The following is a 15,164-nucleotide window of genomic DNA, read 5'->3' as shown; positions in this document are numbered from 1 at the left end:
TACATAGATCACTGGGCCTGAAGTCAGGAAGACAAATTCAAATTTAGCCTCAGACACTTAAAAGCTGTGTCATGCTGAGCAAGTCACTTAACCTTTGCCTGCCTTAGTTTCCTCAACTGTAAAACAAGGATCATAATAGCACTTGCCTCCTAGGGTTGTTGTCATAATATCTGTATAGCCCTTAGCAGAGTACCTGGCACATAGTAGGCACTTAATAAATGTTTATTTCCTTATTCTTATTATGCAAACGCGAGGCTTCTGAATGTTCTGTCTTTGATGTCTTCTGTTTCTCAGACCTGAGCCATATTTTCCAGAATATTTTTCTGCCTATCTGCTCATATTTCCCTCCAATTTTTCCCTGTAGGACATTCATTTCATTTATTAAAAAAATTTTAAACTTTTGTTTCATATTTTCCATGCATTTTAATTGAATTTGTGCCTAAGCTATATTTTTCCTTGAGCTTTGCTTGTAGATACTTTGGAATTATTCTCTTTTGCTTGGTTTATGCCTTAGGTATCTCTTATGTTTAGAGGGTCTGATCTGGAGGAGGATGTGGCAAAGGAGACAGAGAAGGAGCAGTCCTATTGGTAGGAGGAAAACCAGGAGAGAGGGACAATGTCCTGAAAACCTTGACAGAAGAGAGTATCAAGGAAAGGAAAGTGATCAAAAGGGTAAATGCTGCAGAGAGCTCAAGGAAGATGAAGATAGAAAAGGCCGTTGGATCTGGCGATGAAGAAATTATTAGTAACTTTGGAGAAAGGAGTTTTGGTGGAATTATAAGGTCAGAAGCCAGATCGTAAGGGGTTAAGAAGAGAGTGAGAGGAGACAAGGTGGGGGCACCTATTGTAAAATGGATTTTTTGAGGGGTTTATCTGCAAAGGGAGGAGGAGATATAGGACGATAGTAGGGATGGAAGGATCAAGTGAGGGTTTTTTCAGGACAGGGAAGACAAGGGCATGTTTGTAGGCAGGAGGAAAGGTGCCAACAGGGAGAGGTTGAAAATAGGTGAAAGAGGGGCAGCTAGGTGGTGCAGTGTATAGAGCGCCGGCCCTGGATTCAGGAGGACCTGAGTTCAAAACTGGCCTCAGACACTTCACACTTACTAGCTGTGTGACCCTGGGCAAGTCACTTAACCCCAATTGCCTCACTAAAATTTAAAAAGAAAGAAAGAAAATAGGTGAAAGAGGGGCAGTTAGGTGGTGCAGTGGATAAAGCACTGGCCCTGGATTCAGGAGGACCTGAGTTCAAATCTGGCCTCAGACACTTGACACTTAACTAGCTGTGTGACCCTGGGCAAGTCACTTAACCCTCATTGCCACAAAAAAAAGCAAAAAAAAAAAAAGGTGAAAGAATGGGGATGACAGAGGGAGGAATTTGTTGGAGGAGATGGGATGGAATGGGATCACTTGAACAATTGGAGGGGCTAGCCTTAACAAGTAGAGGAGTTAGTCTTGGCAAGGGGTAAGTCCCCTTCATCATGTGAGGCAGGGGTAAAGAAGGAGAAAATGGCATATCCGTAATATTGATATCTGAATGAAACCAGAAGACAAATGGAAATCTCAGCTATGTAGAAATAGAAATCCATCTCACAAGTCTTCTTTGGGAAGGCAAACAAAGGAATTGGTGGATTTGGTTTCATCATCCTGAAAGCTACAGGAAACGTCATCCATTTCACAGGGCTCTTGGTCATCTCATGTTGCAGTACTCATGATAAACATAAGCAAAAGACTGCTGTGATGACAATGGAAGGTTCTGTGCCATCATCTGCTACAGAGCATGACGAAGTAGAGAAAGTCTATGAAAATGTGGCATTACCTTCAAAATCAACTAAATGTCTCTTTTTATACTTAATGACTTCCATGGGAAGATGGTGTTACAATCCATTGCAATGGGCCCCAGCTTGAAGGCCCAGAGACCAAAGATGAAAAGCAATAATCCTTTGTGGGTACTTTTGGTTCACAAAGGGGAAATTATGTGACCTGGCTTGAGCCATCCTATGGTAGAAGTACAGAGGGGGAGATGGGACAAAAAGGAATGAAATGGGGGCGGCATCCATATGTAAACTAGGGCAGCAGCTTTGTACTTCAGAAAAGGGAAGAGGGTGAACGAGGAAGGGCTGCGACCATGGATATTGTCAAAGGCATAGACAGGCTACGACAGGAGGAAAAGTCGACAATGGTGGAGCCAAGAAAGCACATTAGCAGAAAGAAATACAGCAAGCTACTCTGTCACAAAACAAAACAACAATGACAGCAACAACAACAAAAAACCCACCCCAACCCCTCCAGATATTTAGACCACAACAGACCAAATTTTGACTGGGAAATAAAAAAACAAAACAAAAACCCCAAAACAAATCTTGAGTGATTTCTCTAGCCCAGATCAATACTGAGGATCCTGAAGACAGAGTCTAGTCAGTAGCATTCTAGCACCAGGAAAGGTTGTATCACAGGACAAAAAGCCCCAGACCCAGCACAGAGGGGCCTAAACTCATGTCAGGTTTAGGAATCAGTATCAGCCGGCAGCTATGTCATCTCACTAGGCAGTTCCGGGTCAGAGATCCAGGGCAGATTGAGGAGGAGACCTGGGCTGAGGTGGGCCTTCTCTCCTTCTACACTACTTCTGGTGACCTATCTCATCAGCTCTCCTGAATGTAATCACTCTTTCTCTGCTCAGATCTGCCCACTGTGCCCCAGTCTCTCTGCTGACCTCCAGTCTCACATCTGTTTTTCAGACATCTTGAACTGGATGTCCAGTAGACATCTTTTTTAGATGACTTTTTTGCGTGTGGGTGGGCGGGGCAATTGGGGTTAAGTGACTTGCCCAGGGTCACACAGCTAGTAAGTGTTAAGTGTCTGAGGCTGAGTTTGAACTCAGGTCCTCCTGAATCCAGGGCTGGTGCTCTATCCACTGCGCCACTTAGCTGCCCCTCCAGTAGACATCTTAAACTCAGTATGTTCAAAACAGATCTCGTTATCTCTCCTTCTAAACCTTGCCCTACTCCTGCCTTACTTATTGTGGTAGAGGGCAACACCATCCCAGTCCCTCAGGCTCATAACCTAGGAGTCCACGTGGAGCTGGAATGCCAAACAGAACAGTTTCTATTTGATCCTGGAGGCAATAGGGATGCACTAGAGTTTACTAAGTAGAGGCTGGGGTGATATGATCAGACCTACCCTTTAGGAAAAACACCTTGGTGGTTAAATGGAGGCTGGATTAGGGCAGGGATGTGAGGGAGGAGAACCCACCAGCAGGCTATTCTAGTACTTCAAGTATGAGGTGATAAGGTCTTGCATCAGAGTGGTGGCAGAATGAGAGAAGGGGACATGTTCCAGAAATGTTGCAAAAGTGAGGACCAAGTGGAAAGGCTGGGTGGTGTTTGGTTGAAGCTTTGGAAAGGGAGTGTTGAGGTGGGATGGAAATGAGGAATTGGGTTGTGGATGGTGGGCAATAGAGTTTGGATGATGAACTACTAGAGTTGGCTCATTGGGATGTGAAAGGTATGACCAGGTGTGGGAATGCTCATCATCAAGTGGAGGGCACCACTCGTCTTGCCAACGGATATTGGAGATGGGGCTGAAGGTATGTCTGTTTTCCGAGGACCAGCCCAAGTTTAGAGATGCTTCTAATCAGGTAGGCTGCAAAGTGATACATTTTTCAGCTAGTGGACCTCAGAAAACATCTATTAAGTCGTATGGTAGTTGCAAGAAGCATTGGTGGAGGGAGGACGCACAAACTTGGAGAGTATTCAGATGATTGCATTGCAGTATTTAGTGATAGGATTGTTGGCAGGAGAAAGTCTCATGTTGATAGGTGATGAGGTTATATCTTAATGTGAGACTTGAGTATCTTTTCAGCTTGCAAAGCCACAAATGTTATTAATGGTCATAAAATTACCAAGTCTTTAAGATAAAATAAGAGCCAGTAATAATTTGACTTGACCTCTTGTTACAAATTGCATTTTATTGACTAGCAGTAAAATGAAGTGTTTTCTTTTATTTGTTCTCAGGTTACTTCCCTTTCATTTTATCCAGTGTAACCTTTTAATGTTATAGAACAGAAGATTTTTTTAGACCATAGAAATCCCTGCTAGAATTGTCTACTTGATAACAAATAATTTATAAAAGCGTAAACCCTAAAAGTAATTTATAATGCCATTTTATATTAACTTAACGTGAATTTTCTTTTTGGACTATAATTAAACATGATCTTACAGAATTATTTACAACATGCATTTTCTTTTCTTTTTTTTTTAAATTAATAAAGTATTTTATTTTTTTTTCCGTTACGTGTAAAGATAGTTCTCAACTTTTGTTTATACAAGCTTTACAATTTCAGATTTTTCTCCCTCCCTCCCCTCCCTCCCCCCTCCCCTAGACAGCAGGTAATCTGATATAGGTTATATATATATAGACATAACAACATTAAACATATTTCTGCATTAGTCATGTTATAAGAGAAAAAATCAGAGCAGTGATGAAAAACCTCAAAATAGAAAAAAACAACAGCATCAAAAACAAAAGAAATAGTATGGTTCATTCAGCATCTATACTCCGCAGTTCTTTTTTTTTTTCCTTGGATTTGGAGATCCTCTTCCATCACAAGTTCCCTGGAACTCTTTTGTGCCATTGCATTGGTGAGAAGAATATAGTCCATCACAGTAGATCAACACTCAATTACAACATGCATTTTCATTTAATTAGTAATTAGTAAATTAGTGATTAGTATTTTGTGATTTTTTTCACAATTTAAAAAGCTAAATATTTTTAGTGTCCTGTTTCTTTTTCTCTTTCCTAGTGACAACAGGTATTCATGTAGACCTTTTCTGAAACCTCTTTTGAAAAACTATTTCATGAAACTTTCTCCAATTGAATAGAAGGATAAGATTTTTTTTTAACCATCTATTCAGCAAGGTGTAGTGGATAGGGAGTTCACCTCAGAGCCAGGAAGACCTGGGTTTGAGTAACACCTATGATACATTTTGATTTTGTGATTTGAGCAGGTTATTAAACTTTTCAGTGTCTTGTGCTATTCTCTAAGACAGTGGTTCTTACCCTGGGATCCATGGACTAGGGAGCATGGTTAGATTTCAGGGGGTCCATGAACTTGGATGGCAAAAAATTGACATTTGCAATATAATTGGTTTCCTTTTTGATGTTATGTATTTTATTTTATGCAATTAAAAATTGGCTTCAGGGAAGGTAGGTGGTGCAGTAGATAAAGCACTGACCCTGGATTCAGGAGGACCTGAGTTCAAATCCAGTCTCAGACACTTGACACTTAGTAGCTGTATGACCCTGGGCAAGTCACTTAACCCCAACTGCCCTGCAAAAATTAATTAAATAAATAAATAAAACCATTAGCTTCACTAGGTGGCCATAGGGTCCCATGATGCAAACAAAATGAAGAACCCCTGCTCTAAGCCTACACATTGTAGAGAAGACACTAACTTGTATTTATAGAAGACTCTCCCCACACTGATGAAATCAAAGATCAGATCTTTGACTCTACCTATCTTTCCTTATGCGCTTCTATGAAAGAACCAAGTTTTTGCATTTTAAATTTTATTCCTTAGGAACATTTTAATTCATTTTTCATTCTTTTTCAGTTTGTTCTTTAATATATATCTTTGTGCCTGTTGATATTTTTCTTAAACGAACATGATCTAAAATGGGTCATCAACTTTTTAACCACTTTTTTGTTTTTGTGGAGCAATGAGGGTTGCCCAGGGTCACACAGCTATTGTCAAGTGTCTGAGGTCAGATTTGAACTCAAGACCTCCTGAATCCAGGGCCAGTGCTTGATGAATAAGCATTTATTAAGTACCTAATGTGTGCCAAGGAGTGTGCTAGCTTCTAGGGCTATAAGGAAAAAAAATATTTCTGCTCTCAAGGAGCTTGCATTCTCCATTGCACTCCCAATGATAGGGAGCTGAGTACTTTGCAAGACACGCTCCTCCGTTGCTGGATAGTTCATTAGAATTGTGTGTGTATATATATATATATATATATATATATATATATATATATATATATATATATAAATGGTTATAGAAAGTTTATAGAAATGGTTATAAATTCCTCCTTTTAGGACAGAAATTATCCCTAAAACACTGTTTTGATGTCTTTTTTTTTTTTTTTTGCTGGGCAATGAGGGTTAAGTGATTTGCCCAGGGTCACATAGCTAGTAAGTGTCAAGTGTCTGAGGCCAGATTTGAACTCAGGTCCTCCTGAATCCAGGGCCGGTGCTCTATCTACTGCACCACCTAGCTGCCCCATTAAATCCCTCCTTTTGTTGAACTGAAATCTATAGCTTCCATTCAGTCATCCCATTCAGTCATCATTTTATCTGGGTTGATAGAGTGCTGTTTCTATGTAGGTGCTGTGTAATTTAAGATTCTAAATGTGGATTCTAATCTGTTCCCCCAGTTTGGGGGAAACTGACTAAAAATCACTGATAAAACGAGTTTAGGTTTTTAAGGGTTTATTGGAAAATAGAAAGAAAGAGATTGAGAACAGAATTCTAACAGCCTGGCATTCCTATCTTTCCTCAAATTTCCTGTGAAGTCCTCTGCCGCCGCCACCATCAAGTCAAGGAGCCAAAAAGGCCAGCGCTCTCTGCGCAGGCTCCCTTTCCTCCTTCCTGTCTCCTCCCAGACCATAGGAGGCTCCTCAAGTTGATTGGCTGGTAGCCTTGATAGACAGCACCCATGAGCAAACGTCATTTCCTGACGCCAAGGAAAAGCCACAATGCCTCTGAGGCATTTTCCTCATGGTGGAGCTTTCCACAGCAAGTCTCCAGTAGGTGGCGTCATTCCAATCATTACAGTGCTTAGAAATATTTTGGTGCTGATTATGGTGATACTAGTGTGGTAGGTATAGATCACTTAGTTATATTCTTTTGAATTTAAAACAGAGAGAAATGATGTTTAAATTGCAGACTGTAAAAACAAGCAGTATTTCACTCAGAAAGCATTCAATCAACAAGCATGTATTGAGCATCTCCTCACGTGTGTGTGTGTGTGTGTGTGTGTGTGTGCATGCTTGTATGTAGGATATGAAAGAAGAACGAGATGGGGTCCTAGCCATTAAAGAATTTATAGTATAATTGCTTATCCCATACTTCTGTGCTCTCTACCAAAGAGACATACCCTGTTTTATATTGTGTTCTTATGGTACCATCTTGTTTCTGCATGTTTTATACATTAGATATTATTTTCTCTAGAGGAGCATTTGGTATAAGATTTCATTTATTATATAGGTTGAAAGTTATGGTATAAACTAAAATCCAAAGCACAGATGTAAGTGTAGTTTGTCTCTGATGTATTTATTTTGAATGTGATTTTTGAACCGTTGTATGTCTCTTTATGTGGTCTTTTGGGGGGGGGCGGGGCAATGGGGTTAAGTGACTTGCCCAGGGTCACACAGGCTTTATGTGGTCTTTTTTTTTAATATTTATTTATTTTTTTTAGTGAGGCAGTTGGGGTTAAGTGACTTGCCCAGGGTCACACAGCTAGTAAGTGTTAAGTGTCTGAGGCTGGATTTGAACTCAGGTACTCCTGACTCCAGGGCCAGTGCTCTATCCACTGTGCCACCTAGCTGCCCCCTTTATGTGGTCTTAATGCTGATTAAGTTTCTAGAGGTCATCTTGTACAGGGAAAAAAATACATTTAATTTGCTTTGAATAACATCTACCATATTGCCTCATTTATGAAAATGTTTTTCCAGTTCACTTAAACATTTATTAAATTCCTATTATGTGCAAGGTCCTGTCTTAGGCTCTGGAGATACAAAAAGAGATGAATGAAACAATTGTTATCTTAAAGAACTCACCTTTTTCTATTAACACCTGTTTGGTTTTCCATTAGTTTTTTTATGAGGGGTATTTGATTTTTGCTTTGGAATGAGTGTTTTTGAATGGTTTATGCAATATTGTTTTTCCTCAGGTGACAATTATTGAGCAAAACTTTAGAATGGCCCATTTGTAAAAGGGAAATTCTAGAATGTTTTTCTCCAAATATCTACAAGTAACTTTTTAAAAAAATTATAATTAATTAATTCTAATTACAGAATTTATTTTTTGTTTTTTTGCAGGGTAATGAGGGTTAAGTGACTTGCCTAGGGTCACATAGCTAGTAAGTGTTGAGTGTCTGAGGTCAAATTTGAACTCAGGTCCTCCTGAATTCAGAGCCAGTGCTTTATCCACTGCACCATCAAGCTGCCCCCAATTTTCTTTTTTTTTAAATACTAGTCTGAGATGGCCTTCAGCATTTTTCTGTGTGGGGTAGAGAATGATCTCAAATACCTTTTAGCCCTTTTTTCTTTCTGTGTCTGTTTATACTAAAATGCTTCACAAAGATGACACTCCTGATCATTGTAGATCAGGAATACATGTATTTACTGTAAATTTCTCTAAATAATAGTTTGACCTGCTATTTTTTTATGTTCCTTTATTCAGATTTTTTCCTCCCAGGGGTAAATTCTGTTGATATTCTGTGAATACTCTCAACCATTTAGCTATGATGATTGATTCTTAATTTAGGTTTTTTGCATGATGAATCTCTATTGTACACTTGTCTCTTTGAACACTTGACTGGAGGATAGGTTTATTTACTTTGAACACCTTGTTTATTTTTATCTCAAAGGTTCTGAAGCAGAAACACTTGGATGATCACCTACGACAAGTATCTGTAAGAAGATTTGAATCCTTTAAACTGTTTTCAGTAACAGAAATAAAAAAGGGGGAAACAGAAGATGAAGCAGGTGCCTGGGTTCAGTATACAAGTGTGTTTTATCCTGAATACAGTATTTTTTTAAGGTAATTATCATTCTGGTCAAGATTTCTTCTTACAAATAATTTTTATCTCTTGCACAAGAATAACAAGTTTATCAGAATCTCTTTATTCATTCTGGTAATGTCCATGCATAGTTAGAGCTAACAAGCAATCCGAATCAATGCTTAGGTTTTTCCAGACTTTGTGTTATTCAGAACGTCCTGCTGGTTTCATTGGGTCTTGCTGTGTTGTTAGTACAAAGAAAAAAATATCTGAAATAACTCAGGAACATTTGAGGATTGAGTGAGCTGCAAATCAAAAGGTTCATTTAATCTTTTCCTTATAGCTTTTGATTGTGACACAAAGTGAGGTTCTCCTTGATGCAAAGAAGTCTGAAAGTAAAAACAAATTTTTTCTGAATTCCACTACTTGCCAAGTACCAGTTACCTGAAAATCGGGGTTTTTTTTTTTTTTACCTTCCCTTTGACATTTCTTCGTCTCCAGAATAGAGCCGTAAGAATAGAGAGAGAAAGTTCAGCTGAAAACATTGATATTGTATGAAGCCGTGGAGACAGTAGTGCCTTTTAAAATGATTACGAAAACAGAAGGGAACAGTTAACTGCAGTAACGAGATGTCTATTTTACTCGGTTAATTTTCTGACACAGCTGTACTGTATAATGCTACTGGAGGTGTTTAATTTTGTGTTCTGACAAGAGCATACATTTTGAAAGGGAAGGAGGAGCAGTTTTACAGGAGCTTTGTGAAGGGGAAAGATCACGTTTTATGTGGAAAATATGACTGAATGAGGATAAAATAAGGTGATGATGAGTTTTTAAGAAGAAAAAAAATCACCTTCACAAGGGATATCTATTCATAGTATGTGTTTTGTGATATATTTTAATTCAAAGAAAAAGCTAAGCTTGATAAGGCTGCTGCACTAAATACAATTTTAGGGTTCGGTAGTGCTTGGGCAAATAGAGAAGAATATTGGGGATCTATTTTTATGGTTTCCTTGTGTTATTAAAGACCCCAAATAGAAAATCGAAATTTAGAGACTTTTAATCCTTCCATAACGCTTAGAACTGATCAGAGCTTTGTGTGATCAACTTGGAGTGAGCCTTAAGAATAGGAAAGAAAATGGCTATGTTGGAAAATTGTGTCTCTGAGAAAAGATTAAAAAAAAAAGGAAAGGATAAGGGGCAATCTAATAATGGTTTTCAAGATTAAGACAGCTTATTACAACAGAGGTTGCTGATCAGTTATTTTTCATATCAGTTGAGGAAAGAATGAGAGAAAAAGAGTGTAAATGGTGGCAAGAAGAATTTTAGCTCCCAGAAAGGTTGCAGGTAGGACAATAATAACAATAACAATAACTCACATCAGTATAATGTTTTAAAGGTTATAGGGTACCTTCCCCATAACAACCCTATGGAGGGGTGCAAGTGTTATCCTTTTATAAATGAGGAGACTGAAGTTCAGAGGGGTTAAGAGTCTGAGTCATAATCATGTAGTTGAGCCTGGACTTGAACTTAGGTCTCCTGACTTCAAGTACAACACTCCTTTTTCTCATCCATGCTGCCTCCCTAATGGATATGGACTTTCCATCCCAGGATGCATTTTAAAATCATTCCTGATCTATCTGGATAATTTAAGTACAGTGATTCTAGGAAGCAGAGGGATAGGTTAAATAACCTCACTCTGCCTTCTAACAAAATAATACTTGGTAATGTCTAGTCTTTACTACCATGCCAAACTAAGAGCTCAATGAATATTTTTTGAATGAATAAAATTCTGTACTGTGTGATATAAACATCATACTTTATGGAAGTTTTTGCTTTGAAATCCCGCCAAGATAACTTTTGCTTTTTGTGTATTGTGGAATTCCAGAAAACTGGACTGAGAATCAGAAGAGAATTACTAATTATGTGAAGTGACTAAGTCACTTAATTTTACTGAGCCTCAGTTTTTCCTAATCTGATGAAAAGGGGGCATAATAGTAATAACTCACATTTATACAACAGGGTAAAATTTACAAAATGCTTTTCCACAACAGTTGTGTGGGGTGGGTAGAGCATAGTTTGTCAACCCCATTTTAAAGATGGGAAAACTGAAACTCACAGAGTTTAAATGATGTTCCCAAGGTGACAGAACTCTCTAGTGTTACAGCTAGGATTTAAACCCAGGTTTCCTGACTGAAAGGCCATCACTCCTTTCACTATAGCTTGCAAGCCCCCAATATTCTACCTTGCCCATAACTTTGCTCTCATATTGAAAACATCAAATGAGATAATTGTGCAATTCTATAAAATGAGTGACTATAACTACTGCTAATTCTTTCTCTCTGAGTTCTTTCCCTCTAATGTACTCGATTCGTTTTGTATATACATAGCTGTTTGGATATTGTCAGTCCCATTAGGATGTGAGTTTCTCAGGGCAGGGACTGTGTTGTTGCCTTCCTTTATTTTTCCAGCTCTTAGCACAGTCCCTCATGCACAGTAAATGTTTCATAAATGCTTGCTGCTTGAGTGCTATCACTATTAGTTAATTTCATAATCAGTAGCATAATTACTCTGACACTAACCAAGGCTAACTGCTAATGATTAAAAAACCTCCAAAATCGTTCATTTTTGTCAATCAAGATGAATCTCATGATTACTCAATCTTACTAAGGCACTGACGGCATCACACAAGGATCATAAGCCTCAAAAACAAGGGAGGGTGGGTGGCCTTATTAGAGTCCAGGTGTCATGAAGCTTAGAGGGATGACTGATGTTTTGGATCACAGGCAAGATCCAGAGAGATCTTTACAGGCCAGAATTATGGATCAAATCTAATGAATACGAGTGTATTAGGAATAGTCCTTGCCATCAAGGAAATTCCATTCTCCAAGAAGGAAACAACATATTCATGGATAAATAAATACAAAATATGAAGAAGGTAAATGTGAAATATTTTTGGTTAAAAAAGATCACTGGCACACATTGTAGTCTAGGTGAAGTATGGCTAGATAGCAAATTACGAACTCAATATTAAAAGTTGACAGTGTGACATGGCAGCCCCCCAAAAGCTGGAGTGTCTTTGGACTGGATTAATGGAGACATAGTATATAGAACAAGGGAAGTCATAGGGAGAGGTTATGTACTCTATTCAACCTTAATCCATAGCTGGAGTATTTGTGTTTAGTTCTGGGCACCATATTTTGAGAAAGGCATTGACATTCAGTTTCATGTCCAAAATAGAGCAACACTTCTTAGCAATACAATGATTCAAGACAATTCCAAAGGACTCAGGATGGAAAATACTCTCCACTTCCAGAAAAAGAACTGTGGAATCTGAATGCAGATTGAACCATACTGTTTTCACTTTGTTTTTTGTTTTCTTTCTTGAGGTTTTTCCCTTTTGTTCTGATTCTTCTTTCACAATGTGACTAATGTGGAAATATGTTTAACATGATTGCACATATATAACGTATATTAGATTGGTTGCTGTTTTGGGGAGGGAGGGAGAAAAATTTGGAACTCAAAATCTTATAAAAATGAATGTTGAAACTTATCTTTACATGTGATTAGAAAAAATACTATTAAGATAAAAATAAAAAATAAATAAAGGAAAGAGAAAGTTAAACTATAAAAAACCAAAACATTAAAAAAAAATAGAGCAACCCAGCTGGCGAGGAGACAAGAGATGATGATGCCCTATCAGAAACAGTTTAGTGAATTGGCGATAGGCTGAACTGGGATGTCTACCCTGGGAAAGAGAAGAGGCATTTGTGTGTGTGTGTGTGTGTGTGTGTATGTGTGTGTGTGTGTGTGTATAAAGTTATATACACACGCACATTACTTTGCAAATCTTAAAGCACTTTATAAATGTTAAAATTATTATTATACAAAAATAAAAAATGATAAAATTTCCGACTACAAGGAATTTACATTCTGCTTGTGGGAGAAGAATATAACATGCATATAGATAAGTACAATTTGAGGAGGGAGAGAATACTTGTAGCTTAGTTGATAAGTCATGGGTTCATGGAAGAGTTGGGAGCTAAGCTCAGTCTGAAAAGAAGGATTCAGAAAATGGCGATTAAAACGACCAGTGGTTCCACTTGACTAGCATATGGAATGTGTGGAAAGAAGGAATAGAAAATAAGGTTGGAAAGGTAGATTGGACCCAGAAAACCTTAAATACCAGAAATTGGAATTTTTTATTCAGTGGGCAATAAGATGTTATTAAATGTTTTTGAGGCTTATGATCCTTGTATGATACCGTCAGTGCCTTAGTAAGATAGTTTTGGTAATCATGGGAAAGATGAACTTATTTGTAAATGGAATTGATGTTCTTTCATCCAATTCAGTCCAATAAACACTTATTTAGCACCTGCTCTATGCCAGGAGCAGTGCTTTTCACAGGGCATACAATTAATTAAAAGAGAGTCCCTTCTCTAGAGGAGTTCACAGTCTGATGGGGGTGGGGGAAGGAGAAAATACAAAAAAGGAAGCAAGAAAGCAGGAGTGGAAGGAGGAGGGACACCGAGGGGTACTAGTCGAGGGAGCATCTTATCCCATGGACTTTGAAACCATGCAAAGCAGCAAATGTAGAGTGGAGTGAGACCAAAAGTCCTTTTTCTGCCCTCTATAAAAGGAAGGTGGGGGCAGCTAGGTGGCGCAGTGGATAAAGCACCAGCTCTGGATTCAGGAAGACCTGAGTTCAAATCTGGCCTCAGACACTTGACCTTTACTAGCTGTGTGACCCTGGGCAAGTCACTTAACCCTCATTGCCCTGCCCTCCCCCCCCAATTATTTAAAGGAAGGCATTGGGAGGAGTTTATTTATATCCTATTTTTGATATTGATAACTTGTTTAAGTAGGTCTGTTGGGGCAGCTAGATGGCGCAGTGGATAGAGCACCGGCCCTGGAGTCAGGAGTACCTGAGTTCAAATTCGGCCTCAGACACTTAACACTTACTAGCTGTGTGACCCTGGGCAAGTCACTTAACCCCAATTGCCTCACTGAAAAAAAAAATTATCTTCAACTTTAAGTAGGTCTGTTAATCCTGTACTCTATTTAAATAATAGTTTTTTAAATTGTACACTAAGTTTTCTGTCTCATTTTTATTCTTCTGGCCTTGTATTAATTTTTCTCTTTCCTCCAAAAAGTCAGTGGTATGACTTACACAGACAACCGATTCAGGAATTACTGTTCTATCAGTAAATAGGTTTTTGCCCATAAAAATTAGTGAATTTAGGTTTTTGTGCGTGTGATTTAGTGCTTATCATGCCCAGTACCTTATAATTCATTTTTCTTTTTTTTAAATTCATTTTTTCAAAGAAAGTATTCAAGATGTGTAGGCATGATGAGGTTCCTACGTGGCCCACATTTGGCCTTTTTCATTCCTTAGTCTTGATTCTATTTCTCTTAAATTTTCTTCCATTCTTTACTATATCTGCCTTACTTTAGATACACCAGCTGTCAAATATATGTTGATTTGCTTTCGAGGGTCTTAACAAAGTTCTTGAAAGACTCCATACATAATGGATGTGGAACTGGCTTCAGAGCCAGAATGACCTGCATTCATGTTCTGCCTTCACACAGACAGATTGCATGACTCTAGGCAAGTCACTTAATCTCTCAATGTTTCCATCTAATCCTTATTGTGGAACAGTTGATGATTTGCATTGATTGAAGGGAGTTTGATCACTTAGAGAGCTCCCTAAACCAATGTAACCACAACTTTGCACCCCTAAGCCACCCTCCCTACCCCCTAACAAAATTCTTTAGCATGGTGCCTTGAGGGAGAGGCCAGGGGTAGCATGTGCCAGGTGGTTTTACTACCACAATCTTCACCACTGTTTCCTCATAAACCTTGGGAGAAGTAGCTCAGGACTCTACTGTACCTAAGAGCCCTTCAGATCACCAGCCCTGCTTCTAGCCTGGCCTTCATAGCCATCATTGAGTGGAGTAGTCTTTTTTTAATTTTAAAATTCTTTTTTTAAAGTAATAAACATTTTTATTTATAGTTTTGGGTTCCATTTTTTATCCCTCCTTCCCTCCCTCCCTCCCTTTCCCACTCCCTGAGGTGGCAAGCAATCAGATATAGGTTATACATGTTAGATTATATAAAACATTACCATATTAGTCATTTTGTATAAGAAAACTTGAATAAAAGAAGAAATGAAAGAAAGTAAAAAATAGCATGCTTCAGTCTGTGTTCCATCAATATCAGTTCTTTCTTTAGAGGTGGATGGCATGTTTCATCATTAGTCCTTCGGGATTGTCGTAGATCATTGTTCTGTTGAGAAGAGTCAAGTCTTTCACAGTTCTTCTTCGAACAATATTGCTGTCTCTGTGCACAACATTCTCTTGGTTCTGCTCACTTCACTATAAATCATTTCA

At 38.4% G+C, this 15,164-nt stretch overlaps 1 protein-coding gene across 1 annotated transcript in view; it reads left to right on the top strand.

Moving 5' to 3' along the window:
- The window catches only part of CAMKMT (calmodulin-lysine N-methyltransferase), a 512,023-nt gene that overhangs the window by 5,331 nt on the left and 491,528 nt on the right, over nt 1–15,164 (top strand). Inside the window, exon 2 of the mRNA XM_043983087.1 lies at nt 8,646–8,818. Coding sequence (XP_043839022.1) covers nt 8,646–8,818 — 173 coding nt within the window. The remainder of the gene's footprint in view (nt 1–8,645; nt 8,819–15,164) is intronic.

Source organism: Dromiciops gliroides, chromosome 2, assembly GCF_019393635.1.
Source record: "Dromiciops gliroides isolate mDroGli1 chromosome 2, mDroGli1.pri, whole genome shotgun sequence".
In the NCBI taxonomy this organism is placed as follows: domain Eukaryota; kingdom Metazoa; phylum Chordata; class Mammalia; order Microbiotheria; family Microbiotheriidae; genus Dromiciops; species Dromiciops gliroides.
The sequence above is the reverse complement of the archived record's forward strand: the minus strand, read 5'-3'. Positions and strand labels throughout refer to the sequence as shown.